We start from the raw sequence: 21,899 nt of genomic DNA, 5'->3' as shown, positions 1-21,899 counted from the left end.
AATGTTGACACGCGGCATGATGGATGCATGTACTCGTGGTTTTCTCCATACCGTAGTCCTCCCATCAGCGGAAACCGCAGGAACCGGGATTCATCAGACCAGGCAATGTTTTTCCAATACTTCCCGTGTCCAGTGTTTTCGTTTCTTAGCCCACTGCAACCGCAGTTTCTTGTGTTTTGCTGAAAGAAGTGGAACTCTGTTAGGTCGTCGGCTGCCATACCCCATTCGTGTCAAGGTACGACGAGTTGTGCATTTTTTTTTATGGGTCTTTCGGCACCAATATTGTACTGGACTGTCAGTTGACTAATTATAGCCTGTCCGATGCTCTGCACAGTTCTTGTCAGCCTCCTTTTCCTCTTTCATCAATGAGCTGTTTTCAAGCACTGGCCTGCTGTTGGCTGGATGTCCTTCGGGTGGTGGACCATCCTTGATACACACGGGAAACTGTTGAGCGTGAAAAATCCAGCAGCGTTGCAGTTCTTGACACACTCAAAACGGCGCGTCTGGCACCTACTACCGTACCCTGTTCAAAGGCACTTAAATCTTTTGTCTTGCCCATTTACCCTCTGAATGGCACACATACACAATCCATGTCTCAGTTGTGTCAAGACTTAAAAGTCCTTCTTTAACCTGTCTCTCTTCATCTACACTGATTGAAGTGGATTTAACAGGTTACATCAAGGGATCATAGCTTTCACCTGGATTCACCTCGTCAGTCTATTTCATGGAAAGAGCAGGTGTTCCTAATGTTTTGTACACTCAGTGTATATTAGCAGTTATTTCTGAGAAGATAAATAAATAATTTTAGAATTTCAATTAATCTCAGTTGACGTTACCCCAGTGAAATTAATTTAAATTTCTTACCGGTACTGTTGTAATGTACAAATATATATATATTATATATAATATTATATATATATCTATATTTTCTATTTTGATTAAGTTGGTTTCACCAAAACATCCCAACCTCTGGTAACTGACCCGTTCCCCCATCTTCATTTAAGAAGTATAAAGCTTGTGTATACACACTGCAAATGTATGAAAATGCATTTTATTTGAAAATAAAAAAGGTAAACCTGGGAAATTTTGTATGCAGGGGACTCTGAAAATGTCCTGTCGAAACGGGAGACTTGTCAGGTATGTCTTAGCAGTACAAAAAGAAAAAAGAAATCAATAAAAAACACTGTCTAACCAATGTGTGCTGCTGCAGAACTTGGGTGTGGTAAGATGGCTGTCGAATGGCTTCAATGCCGTGCCGGCTAAGCCCTGTCCAGTGTATATAGATCACTGCTGTACCCCTGAAATAAGACTGGAGGAGCAGTATCCCTTTACTGTGGGGTTTTCGACCACTAGGGGGCACAATATTACAAAGACATGCACATGCACACACACACACACACACACACACTTTGTTTTTTCCCCTGAACTACAGCTATGGCCAAAAGTTTTGCTTCACCCTTATAATTAACACATTTTACTTCATAAAGTTGAATGAAACCTGCAGAATAATGTTACGTTAACATACTGAATTACATACCGCTTTGTAGTTTTCCATATACTTAATGAAAAACTGACAATTGAAAAATGATACTGTACGACTATTATGGCTTATGGTAGACTTCTGCAATATCATGTTGTAGTTTATTTGATTACAAGATGTTAAATAAAATATCTAAATTATGTTCATATAGTTGATCTCAATCCTAACATTCTAGGTGGTGCAAAACTGTTGGCAATTGCTGTACACTGGGCCCCCGCTGTACTGTGCTGCATTGTGAGCAGCTGTAATGGGTGAGCATGTAACCTGGGGTAAGGGCTCTGTTTCATTCCAGCAGTTTAATGTACTGTTTGAGCGCACACCTGGCACACTGCAGGACCTGGTAGCTGCTGTTTGAGCGCACACCCGGCACACTGCAGGACCTGGTAGCTGCTGTTTGAACACACACCCGGCACACTGCAGGACCTGGTAGCTGCTGTTTTTGCTCCTGTAGGTTGTGGATTATTCCTGTTGCTTACCTGCAATGTGGTCCAGTTTTATACCTTAGCAGTCCATTTAGTCAGCGCTTGTCAGGCGCGTTAAGTCCAATTTATTTTCACAGGCTCTGTTTATTTTACACAAGTTGTTTAACGTATTTTTTTCATAGTAAAACAGGTTTAAAGGCACTGATAGCAAAGGACACTCAGTACTGCATCTCCAGCCCACCCCATGTTCGCTGTATTTTTTACGTACTGTACCTCTTCATAGTCGTGCATACTGATAAATCCTCTCCTGATCACTCATTTTATCAACAAACTTCCCAATAATGCGATCCAAGTCATTATTTTATTATTATAACATCTCAAAAAGCTCTGCAAATGCTTGTGATATTCTTTGAGCGCTGGATGCGGAAGCAGCTATCTTCTTTGTGTCCGTGTTATCTATGTGGTGCAGGGGCTATGTGTATTGCTCAGATATGCCCCGGCTTCTCTTGGGTCCTATCGGCCTCACTCGGCCATTGAAAGGTTTTCTCTGATTTTTCAGGAGAAATAACGACTAGAGACCTGTGCTTGACATCTTTTTGATGATATTGGAATGGAAAGGGAAAATTGTAATGTCAGACCTGGTTCAACATAGGCCTGCAAAGGGTTAAACAAACACGCACGCACGCATGCACACAAACACACACAGATAGTCTGCAGCATTTAAACTGCTATCTAGATCAATGTGTTTTACATTCTGATGACACAGTTGTGTTCCTTTCTCTAGAGAACGTATTGTTGGATTACACCTCAAACCTGACCTGACATTCCGTCCCGGCCTCTCAGCTCAGAGACTGGGGAGTGTGCTGGCTTTGTGTTGGCCAGGCTGCAAGAGGTGATAGGGTTCAGAGCTGTGAATGAGTCCACTACACCACAGCCCCCTGTCCACCCCTTCAATCAGGACACTGCACCACAGCCCCCTGTCCACCACTTCAATCAGGACACTCCTCCACAGCCCCCTGACCATCACTTCAACAGGACACTCCTCCACAGCCCCCTGACCATCACTTCAACAGGACACTCCTCCACAGCCCCCTGTCCACCACTTCAATCAGGACACTCCTCCACTACACCACAGCCCCCTGTCCACCCCTTCAATCACAACACTGCACCACAGCCCCCTGTCCACCACTTCAATCAGGACACTCCTCCACAGCCCCCTGTCCACCACTTCAATCAGGACACTCCTCCACTGCACCACAGCCCCCTGTTCACCACTTCAACAGGACACTCCTCCACTGCACCACAGCCCCCTGTTCACCACTTTAATCAGGACATTCCTCCACAGCCCCCTGTCCAGCACTTCAATCAGGACATTCCTCCACAGCCCCCTGACCACCACTTCAATCAGGACATTCCTCCACAGCCCCCTGTCCACCACTTCAATCAGGACATTCCTCCACAGCCCCCTGTCCAGCACTTCAATCAGGACACTCCTCCACAGCCCCCTGTCCAGCACTTCAATCAGGACACTCCTGCACAGCCCCCTGTTCAGCACTTCAATCAGGACACTCCGTTGCACCACAGCGCCCTGTCCAGCACTTCAATTAGGACACTGCATCTCAGGGTACTGCCACACGCTAGATGACCACAGAACTGTCAGATGTCTAGCTTTTAAAAAAGCAAAACATTGAAAAGGTAAATAAATCTGTGAATGAAAGTATAAAATAATGACAATAAAGGCACTGTTTACCTGTTTATAATCACAGAGGACCCTGATTGGAGGTGAGGATTAGCGGCTGGTAGCTGACCTTGTCTGGACGGTCTACCTTCCTCCTGCTAAGGGCTCTGTTGCTGAAGTAAGTAAATAAATGAATGGCGCCCTCAGTGAGGCCAGCTGTAAGGGACTGAAACAGGACGAGTTTGCTCCTTTACATGTAGAAAACTGAAGAGAAACCTCTACTGTGATTTTCATTATTGTGAAATGTCAGGGAAGCTGTATCTCATCCCCCAGACTCTGAACCGGATTCTGCCTCCATGCTAACACCTGTAATTATTGGGAGGATACTATTAACCCTAATCTGAGAGCTTTGAAGATCTGGTAAAAACCTACTGCAATACAAATCAATAATGTCTTGAAATAAACAACTGACATTCTACCAGCCTCGTCTGGATGTTTCTTACTGGTTTCAATGAAAAGCGTACCCAGTCTGGCCTGTTGTTTGTTGTTAGTTTATTTTTTTGACACGTCTCGGTAGATTTTTATCACATTTGCATCCAATTCATAAATGTTTTTGCTTACAGATTTTTTATGTCAAAGATGTTTAGAATCCTTGTCTCTATTTAATATTTAGTTAATTAAGATGATTTTTAATTTAATCAGAACCCCTTTGATACTAAAGGACCAGGGTTAAGATAATAAAATATGTGGCTACACTGGGAATGACACTACCATGGTTGTATCTGTACCAATACCACATTCTCTGTTTCAATTTAAGATGTTTCCTACTTTCCATTTTGTTATGTGACTGCCATCTCTAAAGCACATTATCTATGTTCCTCCAGTCTCATAATGCTGAAGAGTGGAGCCATTTAAAGACGGCACTTTCTTCTGCTGGTTACTGGATACAATGTTACAATGTCTGGGTGGCAGAAGCCTGTTTTTCTAGTGCTCAAGATTCCCAGGAGCCTGTTTTGCCAGTGCTCAGGATTCCCAGGAGCCTGTTTTGCCAGTGCTCATTATTCCCAGGAGCCTGTTTTGCCAGTGCTCAGGATTCCCAGGAGCCTGTTTTTCTAGTGCTCAGGATTCCCAGGAGCCTGTTTTGCCAGTGCTCAGGATTCCCAGGAATCTGTTCTCTCTGCTCCGGATTCCCATGAATCTCGTCTGGACTGTGCAGAGTGGCTTTCCCTCATCCCAGACCTGCTCTGTAATGGAAGCCTCCCCACATCTGTTTGCAATGAAGTCTGTGATGCAGTGGATAGTGAGCAGGGCTCACTAAAGCTGTACAATGGAAAATGTGTGTTTTTCGTTTAATCCTTACATCTTTTTCAAGTTTCTTATAAAGTGAGGAGCAGTTTGGGCATAAGGAGGTAAAGGCACCTAGCTTGATTGGCTACTGGATACAATATTAGGGGGAGAAATCAACAGAAGGGCAACAACTCAGGTAAGACAACCATTGAATGTATTTATCTAAATGCTGGAAGTCTCAGAAACTAAATGTTAGAACTTGAAGCTACTGCACTAACAAGTAACTATGATGACTTACCCGAGAGCGATGGAGATGAATATAATATTAGTGAGTACGCACTGTATAGGAAAGACAACCAGGATAGAAGAGGCGGAGGGGTAGCGCTGCACATCAAAAATAGTCTTGAAGCCCAGGTGTTAAATCCTGAAGGAAAAAACAACGCAGAATCAATATGGGTCAGAATAATGGACAAAAATTCAAAAGGCATAATAACAGGTGCATGCTATAGACCGCCAGATTCAGACACCGAGCAAAATAATCTGTTATACAAGGACATTAGAAATGCATGTAGCAAAGGAGAAGCCATATTAATGGGGGATTTCAACTTCCCCCATATAAAATGGGAAAACCATGACAAATGACTGCTTCCTAACACGATTTGTCAAGGCACCGACTAGAGTGGAGGCATGCCTTGATTTAGTCTTTTCAAATAATGAAGACAGAATAACTAAAACAGAGGTCAGAGAACCACTGGCAAACTCAGACCACAAAATGGTCTCATTAGAAGTGCTTTTTAAGACCCAAAAGTAATGACTAAAGCTAAGAGATACAATTTCAGAAAGGCAAACTTTTTTTTTTTTAAATGTAGTACTAGAGGCACAAAACAATTACATCCCAAAAGTAGACAAATCTAAATCTAAAACAAAATTGCCAAAAAATATTCAGAGAAAAAAAAAACACTTTACAGAGCGTTTTAAAGGGACCAAGAACAAAGTACACAGAAAGTGTACTTGGAACTGCAAACCCAAGTCAAAAAGGAAGTTAGAAAGGCCAAGAGAGAGATAGAAATTAACATTGCTAAGGGGGGCTAAAACCAATTCTAAAATGTTTTTTCCATTATTATAACAGCAAGAGAATATTCAAAGATGAGGTTAAATGTCTAAAAGATTTAAAATAAAGGCAAAATCATAGACGAAGAAAAAAAAAAAAAAGCAAATATATTAAATTATTACTTTTCACAATGCACTGTGCTCTGTTTATGGTAAAACACAGCCAGTTACTGGGTACCGTTATTCATTCTCCATCATATTTGCCTGCAAACAGGTGAACATATTTTAAACAAGTTCAAAACTCTATTCTAAATGCTGTTTCGCTTGACCATGATCACTCACTGGTGCTGAAATCCAAATACAAAAGTTAATTTGCGCTGTGCAGGGAGACACCCACCCGACCAGGGTATGCGTGAAAAACCCTTTGTTCAACAAACAAGACGTGCCAGCTGCGGTGCTTCAAATGATGTCTGAGCGGCTTCACTGTGAACATGCTAAGCGAAGACCGCTTCACTCTTGTGGAGCCAAGAGGCGCACGAAAGTGGAGGGGGAGTAATAGCGAGCCAATCGCAGGCAACATCCTGCTAATCAAAAAGCGGCTTCCAGCTCCTGAGAGAAAGAGAACGAGAGACAGACAGCACAAGCGCAGGAAGCCGGTACTCGCTGTCAGAGGACTCTGCAGAGAAAGCTGAAGCGGCAGGAAAAAAAAGGAGAGAAAAAGCAGCCTAGACCTTGACAATAAGCGCTATTCTCGGTGTTTATTTCTCAGCGATAAGAAGAGGCATGGTGAGTGGTTTTGCATGCTCACGGAGAGCAACACATAATGCAGCGGTCCAGCAAAAACAGCCCTCCCCCCTTCCCCTCCTTTTATTGAGGGGGGTTGTGTTCATCAGCTTGGAATGGTTCTATTTTATGGAGCTTTTCAATACAGTGCACAACGGTGCTAGCACATACACAGTATTTTATAAGTATGTATGTTTTGGAATGCAATAAAAAAAAACAAAAAAAAAACAATAAAACCGGGGTTAAAACCGTATACTTAGGCGGGCGGGGGAGTAATGCGTTTGGCTTTATTATGGTTGTGGATTTGGGTATTTGATCAATATTTCAACAAGCCACACTGAAGGGATAGGCGCTGGTGCGGCCGCCTTATCAATAAGAGGAAGACCGACATGATGCGGGCACAGCTTCAGCAACATGACTGCTGCTGGAACCGCGGAGACGAGCACACTGAAAAGACCAAGTGGTCAGTTTGGAGTATTTCTTATGGCAGGCCGTGCGTTTTTCACAGTGCGTTTTTGACTGATCTCTCTATTTTTTTCCCCATCCTGACGTAAATACTTATATTTACCACAAGTCTGTCAAAGAGGGGGTTTCAGCCACTGGGGTTTATTGTAATATATACTGCAACAAAGGGGAGCGACTTCCTCGGGGATTATTATTATTATTATTATTATTATTATAATAACAGAAAACATTACCGCCCCCTATCCTATTGTACGATAATCATTTTTTTCATACACTAGGTGTAGCCAATTAATTTATTTGCAAAATAAGGTTTTTCAATAAAGCAGTAATTTTTCAAAATGTACCTCTTGTTATTTTGAGTTAAGTGCGAGTGCATCCTGTTTTCACGGATTCTCCCTCTATTCGAGCTGGGAGGTGAGTGTTCAGAGCATAGTGTCCAGTGATCGACAGGGTGACGGTGATACAGTTCGGTGCACAAAGTGCAGTTCTTACCGTACAAGAGAACAATGACAAGTCATTTTGGGTGCAAGCACTTCCTTACTAATTTGTGTTTGTGATTTGTGCAGTAATACTGATGCAGAGGGAATTGTCGTCAATGTTTGGTATTAAACGAGTCTGCCGAACGAAGGGATCGCTGCTGATGCATTGTCTGGAGGGCATTAGTAAGCGCTTCTTTATCTAAGCTATGCAAGTCTTTATCGAGGCTTGTTTAGCGATGGTTCTGTGGTGCAGGGGTCGTTCTTTTGTCGTGGTCTCATCGAGGACACTAGACAGGTTCCACCAAGATAAAGTTGTTGGGTGTAACCGTGCATTTATTTTGACATTTAGTAAATTTCATTGGCATAACATTTGCCAGCAAGTAACGTTATCAGCAATAACAACACGTTCACCAAAAAAACACCATCACATACTGTCGGGAACCGTCTGAAATGGGCAGTTTTGAGGGCTACTTATTAGACAAAGTGAACATGGCTAATCTTACTCCATGCTAAGAATACAAAAACATTTTGACTGCAGAGATTTCTTCATAGAGCCTGTGTTTCCGAGCTAAAGCATGGTTAGCACATGTGGTAAAGCCACTAAACGCCAGTACCATTGCATTCAGACAGGCAGTGATGTGGATGGGTGGATAGCTTCAGAGTGGAAGGTCATTTTTAACAGGAGTGCTGTGGTGACCCCCACTTGTGTCCATAGTTCTCATCACATAAAGAGTGAGGTTTGAGGCAGGTCAGTGGGCCGGTGTGGCACTGAATAGGAGACAGAGGGTGGGGGGTGCAACAATTTACTGTTGATTTTAATTGGCTTTTATAAACCCACCTACCTCTCTCTCTCTCTGCAACACACACCCATGTCTTATTGCTGGGGTCAGGCTGGCTGATCTCCAGTGAAGCTGCAGGTTCAGAGATTTCTGGAGAGGTCAGATTAAAGTGCTGGGTTACTGGATCTTTGTGAGTAGCTGAGATAGTGCAATGTGTGTACGTTCTACTGCTTTCACCCAGGCAGTGTGCAGAACAAGCTGGTCCACCTCCAGTATCTCAGTCGTATTGTTGAGAGTCCAGCAGGCTCTGTGTCGCACTCCATGTTTGCAGTAGCCAGATTTGATGTGTGTTCCCTAGATGAATAATACTGCTGGAAGGCAAGTTCTCTGGTTGTTTTTTGTTGAGCAAATTCAAGTGGGTGAGCTGTGTACCTGCATGACTGATCTTGTTTACTTAGGAGTTCAGATTGCAGCAATTCAGTACAATAAAACCCCAGTCTGCGGTGAACTGCTGTGTTAAAGATAACGGTAATGATTAACTGCAAGTCACTTCTGAAAGGCTGTACACTGAGCTTTGTGTTGTGTGAATGTTGGCTGGTTTAGTGAAATCTTGTGCTCTTGTAATTTTGTTCTGCTATCGTGATGCCCACAGTAGTTGAGTAGGTTCTTGACTGTTTTAAAGAGGACGGTTTTGGCAGATTCAGCGTTCTACTGTATATTACATTTACCATCATGGAGAGGGATTCCGAGTGTCTCTAGTCACGTGACTGCCTGCCGATTTTCCAAGGAGACGGAGTTGTGTTCATTATTTTGACACGACACATGGTGGTTCCTTGTGTGGATGTTCCTGCTAGCTGTATCACCGATGAGCTGACAGGAAAGTCCCTGGAGCAGAGGGCAGGGTGGTGGCGTGTTGGATTGGGAGCTGTCTGGTCTGTTCACCTTTAACTCCGGTCAGGCAGGGAGTGGATTGGAAAGACCTGTGACAGGGATGCCGATGCACAATACAAGATTGCATCTAAATTCTGTGGAGCTCCAAATCGTTGAGCTTGTGGAAGAATTGTGAGTATGAAGCGAATTTGTAATGTAAAATGTGCCTAACTTTAGAACAGGCTGGGGGGTGATGAAGATGTTCAGCTCAGTGGAGAGCACTGCTGGCACTGAGGCTAGCACCAGGCTGGTTGCCTTTTCATAAGACGAATGCTCCACAGCAGTGCTAATTGAGCACCCCTTGTGACCTGCTGTGGATCTAATCACTTTTCCCCTCGACTAGTCTGGGAAAACTGTCATTCAATACTGTGACTCATTTTCCTTGCTGGAAGTGTAAGTGCTGGGCGCAATCTGATTATTTAACCCAAGCAAAGGAATTTGGAGCACCAGCACGGTGTGTTTTTGGGTGGAAACTCGTACCCCTTCAGACAGGTTCTCCGCCTTCCGCTGTGTGGGACCCGGGGGTTCTCTAGAGGGTCTCTTCACCCCCCCATCCCCCCCTCGTATCCTTTGACCTAACTCTCTGATGTCCACTCAGCATTAATTTAGCATGACTGGAACAAACTCTCAGGAGCTACAGCACAGGGGAGCGTGTTTCAGTGCTGCTGTACCTGCTGTGTGTCCCTCCTCTCCTGTCTCTCCCTTTGAGACACACCGGGCAGGGTGCTGCTCACTGGCTAGGCATCTCTGAATCTATATCCTGGGTTAAATGGTGTGCCTTGTTTTCCACACTCTTAATTCCCTCCAGTGTTTCTGAGATGATGTCGGGGTGGACGGGAGGCTTGGCACACCAGCTGCTTTTCTGTTTTGAAGCGTGTTGTACCTCCTTCGATAGGAACTTGAGAACAACAATAAAGAAACCTGAAGCTTTGTTTCTTACTGGAGAGCCGTGCCAATACCAGTGCCTGGCTCTTGTAGGTCTGAAGCGTCTGAATTGGACTTTATAAGAGTTAAAACTGAACTTGTGATTTATCACGCACACGCACACCCACACCCACATACAGAGCTGCCTGTTAGAGGAACTGAGAGGAGGCCCTTGTGTACAATTCACTATCGGAGCCTCTTTCAGCATCTGCTTATGCGTTGCAGTGGCTTAAAGAACAAAATGCACATACTGATTTTTAAGTAGTACAATGAAACCTCGTTGTTGCCTTAAGGCATAGCTGCTCAGGGAATATTGGTCAGTTTTTAACTAAGCTGTATTTTAGTTTTCTTCTATGCATCCACGTTTCCCAAGGGTCTGGTAGTTTTCCAGCATGTTTGGTCTCATTAGAGAGGTAATTGGCTTGACTGCTGATGGTGATCTTATTACTGAATACAGGGGGGCCTTAATATTGAAGGTGGCTCCATATTGAGGATGTCAGGTCTGTGCCCTGGAGGGGGTGTGTAGCAACATTTCTATTCTAACTATTAAGGGATTTAACAATTGGTACTGATATTACAGTTTAGAACTAGTTCATGATAACATCAGCAGATTTACACGCTGTAACAAACAGCAGGCAGTTATGTTGATGACCAAAAAACAATAATAACATTCAATTGGTCAAAACAACTTATTATTAAATAGAAGAGATTCTCTCAATCACTTGACAATACGACTGCAAGTTCCCCACATAGAAACAAATATCACGTTGTGGGTCTTTGAAGTCTGTACTTCCTTCCTGAAATTCACGGTTTTGTTTCTAAGATGTTTTCCACTGTTATTAGATAAAGCAACACCTATAGTATTTCATAAAAGACATTCTCTGAACATGATTGCAATGGGAGGTCTTTCATAGTTTCCCAAGAGCCAATCAAATTGAACACAGAATACAAGTAGATAAAAAATAAAAAATAAAAAATTACTACCGGAATTATTTCAACTCTGTATCCTGGCTCACCCCTCATAGATTTTAACTCTGTATCCTGACTCACCTTATAGATTTCAAATCTGTATCCTTGCTCACCTCTCCTTTTGGGTACCCCCAGTAAGCAATAACCCTGTAACACTGGCATGCATTTCTGTTGTGTAGTTGGCATCCTTTCTTTTGGTATAGAACATGTCAGGATTAGGACTTTCAGTGTTATTTTATTATTGGTTAGTTTGATTCAGGATAATCAAGGAAACCTTTAGTTGGGAGATGAGTCAGAGTGGCTCTGAATTTGGTGACTTGGTCTGTATGTTGATGAAGGCAATATGACTTGTAGTACTTGATTGTGAGGTGGCTTCCAAGACAGGTTTCACTGGATGTGATTTACAGTGTGTAACTGCGTGACTGGCAGCTCTGTGGTGTTCGCTGGCTGTGTGTAACTGCGTGACTGGCAGCTCTGTGGTGTTCGCTGGCTGTGTGTAACTGCGTGACTGGCAGCTCTGTGGTGTTCGCTGGCTGTGTGTAACTGCGTGACTGGCGCTCTGTGGTGTTCGCTGGCTGTGTGTAACTGCGTGACTGGCAGCTCTGTGGTGTTCGCTGGCTGTGTGTAACTGCGTGACTGGCAGCTCTGTGGTGTTCGCTGGCTGTGTGTAACTGCGTGACTGGCGCTCTGTGGTGTTCGCTGGCTGTGTGTAACTGCGTGACTGGCAGCTCTGTGGTGTTCGCTGGCTGTGTGTAACTGCGTGACTGGCAGCTCTGTGGTGTTCGCTGGCTGTGCAGCGTGTGTTGGGTCTTGCTTAGTGTCCCTGTAAAGTTGCAGTAGATTGAGCAAGATAAAGTTGTTCTTCCTGTGGGGTTGTGGGAACAGCAGGGGAAGTACGATCTCTTATCTTTATTTGTGTAAACTGAAATGTTTGAGAACGCTTTGCAACAAGGTCGTGCTGTCTTTTCTTACTCAACTCCATGGCACGACTCTTTAGAAAGCGTGCTGCGTCTTTCTTATTTCTTTTTGTAATTCTTTATATTGCTGCACAGTAAAGATTACAAACCATTCTGTGCAGTTGTAATAAAACTGTGTGTGTTTTGTTTTCCTTTGTTTTCAGTTGCAAAGCAAAAACTTCTGTAGAAGCGTGGGAGTCTGTAATAAGTTTGCTGTACTTTGCTGGCAATGATGCCCCCGATGAAACTCTGTTGTGTTCTTGAACCACGGCGTACAGCACCACACTAACACGGCTCTCCCTGTTTGTGTAAACTCTTTCAAGTTTATTTGAATGTTTTTTATTTGCATCAGACTGTTTTGAATATCTTCTGATCGCTTTACAGACACCACAGTTGAACTGCCGTGTGGCCAATGACGTTATTGACTCATTTCTGCAGACCCGCAGCGCACTGGCCGTGCGGACCTGCGGCGGGCTGACCATGCGGACCCGCGGTGCGCTCCCCGTGCAGACCCGCGGTGCGCTCCCCGTGCAGACCCGCGGTGCGCTCCCCGTGCAGACCCGCGGTGTGCTCACTGTGGTGGTCACAGTAGTGGCAGCACATCTCCTGAGGCATGAACTTCTGCGTCTACCCCTGCATAGACGGGATTAATGCAGGGAAAAGGCCTTGGAACACGGAGGCAAGGTTTTCCACCATTTTCAGGACCTGTTGGTCAACAGAGAAAAAACATCTCTCTCCGGCAGCACTCCGGAAGAGTTGGAAGCAGTTTACTGTTTAGAAATCCAGCTCCTGCCCATTCAGATGTCGTGATGGACAGTTTAAGTTCATGTGTTTTCCGTCAACAATATGCAGGAATATGTACCAGAAATGACTTTCCATTAGTAATTCAATTTACCTTCCTCTTATCTCTGGGTCACAAAACAAAACTCCCATTTAAATGACAAATGGAGGAACACCTTCTGTTTACAAGGCACTGGGAGACAGGAAAGCAAGAGGCTCATTAAGAGTATGCAGACATGCTTAAAAGGCAGGGGGTAACATCTCACTACATTAAAAGGGACAAATCTGTAGATCTGGTGACAGTAACTTGAATTTAAAGTGGTGTGTTTTTCAGAGACGAACTGTAATATTGTATTGGTAAACTTGACCGATTTTTCAATAACCTAGCTTGCACTGTGCATGCACTTCTTGTATGTATTTCACTCAATAAATATCACTAAAATAACTGTTTTATACGAAGACCACTTCTGGTAGTCTCACCACAGTCTCATCGTCCAAAACCACAGGGCTTCAGGAGGCAGCCGAAGTGATTTGAATGTTAGTAACTCGATACTACCAGGAAAAACAAACTGGAGCTGGTCGGCTACCTTCACAAACAGAATGTGGAACCGTGGGGCAGAGCCAGAGCCAGGTTATGAGAGAGGAATGCTGTGCACTACTCCGCCAGCAGAGGGCAGTCAGCACATCAATCCCAAACATTCTGTTTGGAGTTGTGGGTGTCGAGGTCACTGTTGGATTTTGACCTCGTTCCCGCTCTATAGAGAGGTAATGTAAGAGCTTTCAAGTAATTGCTCAGAGCAATGCTGGTGTGGCTCACTCTGCCTCTGAAACCTTCAATACACCCACAGGTATCTCTGTACAGAAACTTGTGCTGTATTCAAGAACTGCAAGCAGGTTTCATGGTGGTCACACTTCCAGGCAGCTGAGCAGCAGAAACCAGCATTTACAGGAACCGGCAAATTCAGCGCGAAGCGAGCTGGAGCAGTCAGTGTGCAGGAGCCTAGTGGGCAGCCTGTGTCTGTGCAATTGGGGTGACGCTTGATCTCGTACACTGACAGAACTAAGTAGATCACTTGAGGTGATGAACAGAAAACCAGAGTGATCAGACGTTTGTAAACGTCTCGTTTTGAAGCTCGTCAGCCCCTGTGCACAGTGCTGGGACGCAGTGTAACATCTGATCAGTGAGGAAGCGCTGTCTTTAACCACTTCCTCCCCCGCACTGCTATTTTGCAGCGAACCATAACAGGGTGTAGCCGAACTTGCGCTGCGCTGCACGTCATGACCTGACATCCACCCTGTCGAAGCTTTTTCACTCTGGTTACTAGGGCAGAAGCCTGACCATGATCCACGTGCAGATCTCTCCCCTTCCTGCTGTTCGTTGTTATGGTCTGATTGCTCGGGTTTCATCCTCTCCAGCTCCTGGGGATTCTGGTCCCAGGCCTCTGCCTAGCAGGGCTGCCAGTTGTGCTGAATTTAGTAGGACAGGACTCCAGATCTCTCACCACTTTCTCGTTGTCTGTCCAGTGATTGTGATGCTGGCTGTGAGTGAGACTGTGTTCAGCCAATGCTTCTGTTAACCTAGCCGTCCTTGTCTCTCTCCTTGCAGGACAACAGTACAACATCCACCGAGAAAGCAGTGCAGCGCTCCAAGGTACACTCTCTCTCTCTCTCTCTCTCTCTGTCATTAATCCTGATGCATCAGTATGGTGAACAGACCTCTTGGCTATTCTCAGCCAATTGTGCGGTGCCCCCTGGGAACTCCTGTCCTCTCCCATGCAGTGGAATAGCCTGGACTTGAACCAGCGACGTCCAGGCTATAGTGCACCTCCTGCACTCCACGCAGAGCGCCTTTACTGGATGCCTCACTTGGGAGCCCCTAAACCCATTTTCAAACCTCTCTAAATTTTTAGTCCTTGGATGGTACAACCCTCCCTAGCCCCTGCTGGCCTCCAGTGCTTTGTTGCTCAGAGCATGTAGTGAGGGGAGTCTGGAGGAGTTGGGGGAGTCAGGGTGCTGAGGGGGAGTCAGGGAGGTGAGTGAGTGTCAGGGTTGGGGGAGTTGGTGGTGAGGGGAGTCATGGAAGTGAGGGGAGTCAGAGAGATGAGCGAGTGTCGGGGTAGGGGGAGTTAGGGAGGTGAGGGGAGTCAGAGAGGTGAGCGAGTGTTGGGGTGGGGGGAGTTGGTGGTGAGGGGAGTCAGAGAAGTGAGCGAGTGTCGGGGTGAGGGGAGTCGCAGGTGAGGGGAGTCAGAGAGGTGAGCGAGTGTCGGGGTGAGGGGAGTCGGGAGTTGGGTGAGGGGTGTGAGGAGAGTCAGGAAGTTGAGGGGGAGTCAGGGAGGTGAGGGTAGTTGGGTCACCCCCACTTTCCTCAGTCCCTCCACCCCACTCCTCAGGAGTGTGGGGGTCAGTCACACTCCCTCAGTCCCTCCACTCCCCGAGTACCAGGGAGGCTCATCAGGTCCCTCCACCCCCCACCCCACTACCCTCAGTCCCCTCACTCTCATCAGTCCCCCAACTTCCCTTCAGGTGGTCCACCACTCCACTCAGTCCCCCCACTTCCCCTTCCCTCAGTCCACCACTCCCCTCAGTCCCCCCACTTCCTTCCCCTCAGGTGGTGACTCCCCTCAGTCCCCCCCCCTCCCAGAGGAGTCAGGGTTGTAAGGGTGGTGAGGGAGGTGAGGGGAGTCGGGGGTGAGGGTGTGTGACTGAGCATGAGTATTGACTGTGTGTGTATGTGTTTGCAGTCATTCAGCCTGAAGCCCCAAGCAAAGGAGCTCTGTGCCTCCTGTGAGAAGACTGTTTACCCCATGGAGCGCCTCGTTGCCGACAAGAATATCTTCCACTCGTCCTGCTTCTGCTGCAAGCACTGCAACACCAAACTGAGGTGAGTCCATTGCATCTTGCCACCCCCTCTCCCCCTCTCTCATTCTCTCCACTCCTCCACACTGCAACACCAAACTGAGGTGAGTCCATTGCATCTCGCCACCCCCTCTCCCCCTCTCTCATTCTCTCCACTCCTCCACACTGCAACACCAAACTGAGGTGAGTCCATTGCATCTCGCCACCCCCTCTCCCCTGAGTCCACTACATTCCTCCACCCCCACTCCCCCTCTCCACTCCAACACCAAGCTGAGCTGAGTCCACTGCATCCCTCCATTCCCCCTCTCCACTGCAACACCAAACTGAGGTGAGTCCAATGCATCCCTTCCCCCTCTCCACTTCTCTGCCTCCCTCTTTTTCCCAGTTCCACTGTTCACTCCCAGTAAACATTAGTCATCGTGTTCACTCCCAGTACACAGCCCTCCTGCTCTCCCAGCTTAGTGTCCAGCCCTTGCTGTTCCTGCTGCTCGGCGGCTCATCCCTCCTGTTCTGTCTCCCTGCAGCCTGGGCAGCTACGCGGCGCTCCACGGGCAGTTCTACTGCAAACCGCACTTCCAGCAGCTCTTCAAGAGCAAAGGCAACTACGACGAGGGCTTCGGCCGCAAGCAGCACAAGGAGCTGTGGAGCGTGAAGGAGGCAGAGAGTGGCACCAAAAGCGCCTGACCAGCCCGCCGGCTCCGAGACCTGCACCAACAGCCATGCGCACAGCAACCTGCCAGAGCTGCTGCTGCTGCTGCTGCTGCTGCTGCTTCTTCTTCTTCTTCTTTTCTTCTAAAGCAAACTCATTTTAAAAACCTTGTATCTCAACAGTGTGCACTCAGGAAAGTGCTGCCACAAACAAGCATTCCCTGCATCCTCAGAGAAGGATTGCGTGACCCAGAGAAGCACTCGGAGGAGGCTGTCTCTGCAAGCAGGCACAGAAACAAGTCTACATTGCGTTGATGGGATCTTGTTTATTTAATTGTGTGCAGGTTTGCATTGATAGGATCTTGTTTAGTTAATTGTCTTCAGGTTTTCCCTTGTTTTTCCTTGCCACTCCGAAAACAAGCCCACCATCTGAGACTGAACTGCACGCCTAGCTACTCATTGGTCACAAGGTTTTAAAGGGTTAATATCTGGGCAGAACCTTGTTTGCCAAGTAAAGAATCTTAGTCCTCTTGGTACCAAGCTGTCTAACAGAAGTGGAATTCAAATCAGAATCTCTCCAAGGCCCCGTGCACGGTCCCAACGTGGCTCCTTTTGTGGAGTCTCTGGAGTCAGGATTCCCGGGAAAACGGATGCTTCACTGTTGGGTTCTTTCTTTCCTTTCTTTCTTTCTTTCTTTCTTTCTTCCTCCTCCTCTCCCCTACCTCATGTGGACCAACCCAGGGTATCATGTTTGAGACTCAAATCTCCTCAACAGGGCTCCTGCCTTTCGTCACTGAATCTCAATCCTTGTTAAGGAGAATGGCATTTGTTTTTTTTATATGATCTGAAATTTGAATTTTAGAGAATTGTTTTTAATGTTAATTGAAATGTGGAGGTATCTGCAGATATCTTTGCTTGCTTTTATATCTGTCTGCAGTCGGTGAGAGAATGCTTGTCACTTCTTCAGGTACGTTTTTATTTCAGCATCTCTAGGAACTAGTCGGAGGTAGGTCTGTGGCGCTTGTGTCCAGAGAGGTATTAAACTGGGTTTGCAATGCTGGGTTGGATCATAGTTTCTGAAAGAAAGCAAATCGAATTAACCCTTTTACTGCTGAAGCATATTAGAAAACATTTTTAACATTTTAATGTCTCTTTGTTAGTAAAATAAAATTCTATTGTTTTACTTCGTGCTTCGATTTCCATTTCTTTATTATTTTTTATTCCCTTCCTTTCACCATACAAGTAGTAGTTTGTGGTGTGACATCGGGCACTGAAGGGTTAAACTGTGCTTTGCATGTCCTTTGAGAGCGGATGCATCGATACAGATGGTAAACTATAAACTTCAACCACTCCTTCATGAAACTGTAAGAAGCCAAGCCAATGCGCTGGTCAGTGCTGCTGATAATGTGCCATTGCATATCGCTGGTGAGAGTGTCAGCCACAGTGTTTGTGTTCTTGACTTGGTTTCTTATTGTGTAGCCAGTAGACATGAATTTCCCTGCAAAGAAGGAATGTGCAGCCTCTCTTTCATTCTGTGTGCGAGTGAATGTTTGCAATACAGAGAAGGATGCATTCATTAGACCTGCAGGTTGATGGTGTTAATCCTGTGTGTCTTAACTAGACTGTACATCCTGCACGAGATTCAGGGCGTTTACACATGCATGACCCACCGAGACTCTTCATTTCACATTTCATTCATTGTTCTATTTTGTCATGTTTTGCTTATTTGTGTAGTATTCGAAGTACGTTTCCTAATTGTCGATTAGGGTCATTGCTTCTTGATTGTGTAATTGAGAAGCAGGAGCGAGCGGTGGAGAGCAGTGATTGGCTGAATAGCAGGTGCTGGCGTTGTTAGGTGTTTTGAGTTCTGTTATTGTGAGCACCAGTAAGGAGGAATGCAGCATCCGGTATATTAGTGGCATTGGAGCAGGAAGATCTGTTAGTTTGTCAGACATTTGTACTCAAAGGTAACTGGCTGACGACAGGAGGAAAGTACTACAGAACATGGCTGTTTCAGTAACTAACAGCAAGTCGGCTTCATCGGGGGCTGCATACCTAAAGCTGGGGAAAAAAAAGAAACTAAGTTGGTGTTTTGGGTGCGACAAACGCAGAAGCCAATTTGTTGTCTGTAACGGCATTTCCACAACAGTGATTTTTTTATTTTACTTTTGGGGCTGAAAACCCTGTTATCAGGAACACATTCATTTCTATTTCTTTTTTGTTTTGTTAGTTTGTTTACTGAAAAGTTAAAGAGAAATCTCTTAAGAATGGTAGAGCCATGCAGGGTACTGGGATATGACTGGTCCTTTAGCCGTTGTTGTTATCTGGACTGTTGGATGTTAAATTAATTCGCTTCCGATTTTGTATAAACATGACTGATATTGCAGCAGTGGAGATCTGGAGCCAAACCCACAGGGTATGAGGCTTCTTTCATAGGAGACAACCTCTCTGTTCGGTTGAGTTCTCTCTTTGATCTGCTGAAGAACCGGTTACTTTCAATACCTTGAATTGAATCACTATACGACCCAATAGCCTATATTGTAATAGTTTTCATATTATAATGTGTTGGGAGAATCTCATGAATCTACCCAATGTGTTTAGTGCATCTCCCCTCATGTAGATGGTCCTTCACCTTTTTGTAGTTTTTCCGAAAGTTTTTATGTTTGTGCAGTAATCTAGGAATCCATCCTTTTATATTTAATGTAAGGTAGGGAGAAGGAAGTTGTTTGGGTGAGTTTGTGGTGGTTTGTTGCTTGCGCTGTTTTATTTAAATACGATTATCCCACACAGACATTAACTGTACAGTTTCTTGTATAATCGAACGCTCCTCATTGTAGTTCCTCCACTTTAACCACTATCTGAATCCATGTGGAGGTTTAATGGGAATCTGTAGTGATGCCACTTTGAGGGCTGCTGTGAATAACAAGTGTGGCGACAGCGAATAACGAGCCGGTTGATGTTCTTGAGCTGTGGTTGTTTGTAATGAACTCCTGTTTAATAGCAGCGCTGCTTGGGGATAATCTTCAACCTTCAAGATTTTTCTTGTTCATGGGGTGTTTTGTTGCGCTGGAGTGGTTTTGTTATCTAAAGTTGGCAAAGCCGTGCTGGTCCTCATTTGAGATACTGAAGGCAGTCTGAACTGTGACCTGTGAGAGGGACTGTCTGCACCCTTCTTCTTCTCACCAGGAGAACACACTTGTTTTCTTTCTCTGTCACTTATGTGATATCCCTGGCAGGAGGACAGCAAGAGAACCAGACCTTGATCTCCTACATCAGTTATTTAAGTCAGCACACGGACAGAAGGCAGACCACGTTTCCACCTGCTATAAAACCAGTCTGAAACTCGCTCTATTCTCATTCCCAGTGTCAAACTGGGGCTGCCTGGCTGTGGCTGCATATGCAGTCACAGATATGTCACGTTTCATAGAGCTGTCATTAAATAACTTGGTGAACCTACTGCTGTCAGTTGAAATTGTGGCAATCCTGTTAGATTTCAAATCACTTTAACTCTGCCCCAGTGTCTGATGGTGTTGATGAATGAGCCCCAGTCACTGCCCTCCTAGCCAGCAGGGGTCACTGCTGTGCATTGGGGTTTCAGGGGTGTAAAAGCCAATTTATTACTTAATGGAACTGGAATGGCAGGCTCTCCACATGCAGGCTCTTGTTAATTGGTCTGTTACTGAAAGCTGAGAATCCTGCCTCAGATTGCCATGCACCAGATCATTTAGAAAGGTGTGAGTACCACTTGAGTATCTCACAGTGCGGAGTGCGTGGAGACCTGGTTTTGTGATTTACCTTTGAAGCATTCTCACAGGAGGAGGGAATCAAACACACTATGCAAGGGAGTCTAGCTTGCAGAGGCATTATTAATGAGAATCAATATTTTGCCTGTGTTTTAATTCCTTACAGAAGAGTCCTAAGTGGAAGTGTTATTTGATAGAGCCACATGGAAAAGGACAAGCTCCTGCAGAGCTGCCCTGAGCTTGTAGACTGGACCCTCCCCCTGCCAACCTGTCACAATCACGGTTCTGTAATCTCCACTTCAGAGCTCTACTTTCTGATTCAACTCAGGTGTGCTTTTACTGCAACCGGTTCAGCACAGAGCTGCACATGCAATCAAATAATAAACACACACAGAGGAAGACGACTTCATCTTCTTGGATCATTGGCCTCAGTTCATTCTTCCAAGTTTCTTTTTTAGTACTATATTGATTAACAGTTCCCTGGTGCATGGCTCCAGCTCGACAGATGGTTCCCTGATGAGAATTCACATTCTCTCACTGTTCTTTACAATATTTTGTTATAATGCCATTTTACAGTACTTGCTTTCCTTTGTGCAGTGTGAAAGCAGCAAGTGTTTCCTTGTTGTGCAGTGACTAACAGAGCTAGTTAAAGGGTTTCTGAACGGTTGATCTTTATAAAAGTATATGTTGTTAAGTATGCATTACATCTGTGTTTTGAGATATCTGTTGTTGAAGTGTAAATACCTTAAGTGAGGAATCGTCCTGTGAATGTATACCACTGACCCTGCACCTGGCAATGCAATACTCGCAACTGTACAGGTGTGATGCCCCTATACTGCCTGCATTGCCTAATAGCTCACTTAAGGTACTGCATGCTTTCTGCACTGGTTCTGGTGAAAGACTATCTGTATGTAGGATGAAGTTTTTAAAAAAGAACTGGCTCATCCATTTGGTTTATTTTAGGTGGGAAAAAGGATAGCCAGTTTTAACTGTTTGTGTGAATTTGACTTGACCTGTGGTATGATGCAGTGGCCTTGATATGATCATTAGGGTATGATCATTCGTGTTTTATTTTTTTGTATTTGTATATGTATGTATTTTGTAGTCAGTACTGTACTCAGTAGTAGATTTGTCTGAAACTTTTTTTAATGAATCCCCCCCCCCCCCAATGCATTATGTAGATGTTTATGTAATATTGTTCACCATAATAAACAAGATTTTACATTTTGTATTCTTGGTTCTTATTACATACAGCACGTCCGTAATTCTGTCTCTGTGCATCCTCGTGAAATCTACTAACTAAAACTTTCATTTAAACCCCAGACAGTGCCTGTAAACAGTCGGTTACACTTTACAGTTTAGTTATTTCTAAAGCAACACTTTTTCTATTTGCAACTCATTGCAGGATTAATTTGCACAAATTCCTCAGTTTCAGAATCCAAGTTCTTGTTCCTAATCAGTCCTGGCTCCTGTTAACTAGTGGGACAGTGCTGGCAATGGTGTGGATGCAGATATCGCACAGCCCCAAGTTCGTTTAAGGCTTGTTAGGACAGATCTGGCATCACTGAATCCATTCCCCCCCCCCCCTATATTTCAGGATGTCCTGACAA

At 45.1% G+C, this 21,899-nt stretch overlaps 1 protein-coding gene across 1 annotated transcript; it reads left to right on the top strand.

Moving 5' to 3' along the window:
* The first annotated feature begins 6,581 nt into the window (after nucleotides 1-6,581).
* LOC121324707 (LIM domain-containing protein 2-like) lies at nucleotides 6,582-21,524 on the top strand. The gene is made up of 4 exons (XM_041266829.1): nucleotides 6,582-6,763; nucleotides 14,649-14,693; nucleotides 15,784-15,923; nucleotides 16,423-21,524. The coding sequence occupies exons 1-4, from the start codon at nucleotides 6,761-6,763 to the stop codon at nucleotides 16,580-16,582; spliced, it is 348 nt and encodes a 115-aa protein (XP_041122763.1). The 5' UTR covers nucleotides 6,582-6,760; the 3' UTR covers nucleotides 16,583-21,524.
* The last annotated feature ends 375 nt before the right edge of the window (nucleotides 21,525-21,899 follow it).

The sequence above is a fragment of the Polyodon spathula genome, chromosome 12 (genome assembly GCF_017654505.1).
Source record: "Polyodon spathula isolate WHYD16114869_AA chromosome 12, ASM1765450v1, whole genome shotgun sequence".
Taxonomy (NCBI): domain Eukaryota; kingdom Metazoa; phylum Chordata; class Actinopteri; order Acipenseriformes; family Polyodontidae; genus Polyodon; species Polyodon spathula.
The sequence above is the reverse complement of the archived record's forward strand: the minus strand, read 5'-3'. Positions and strand labels throughout refer to the sequence as shown.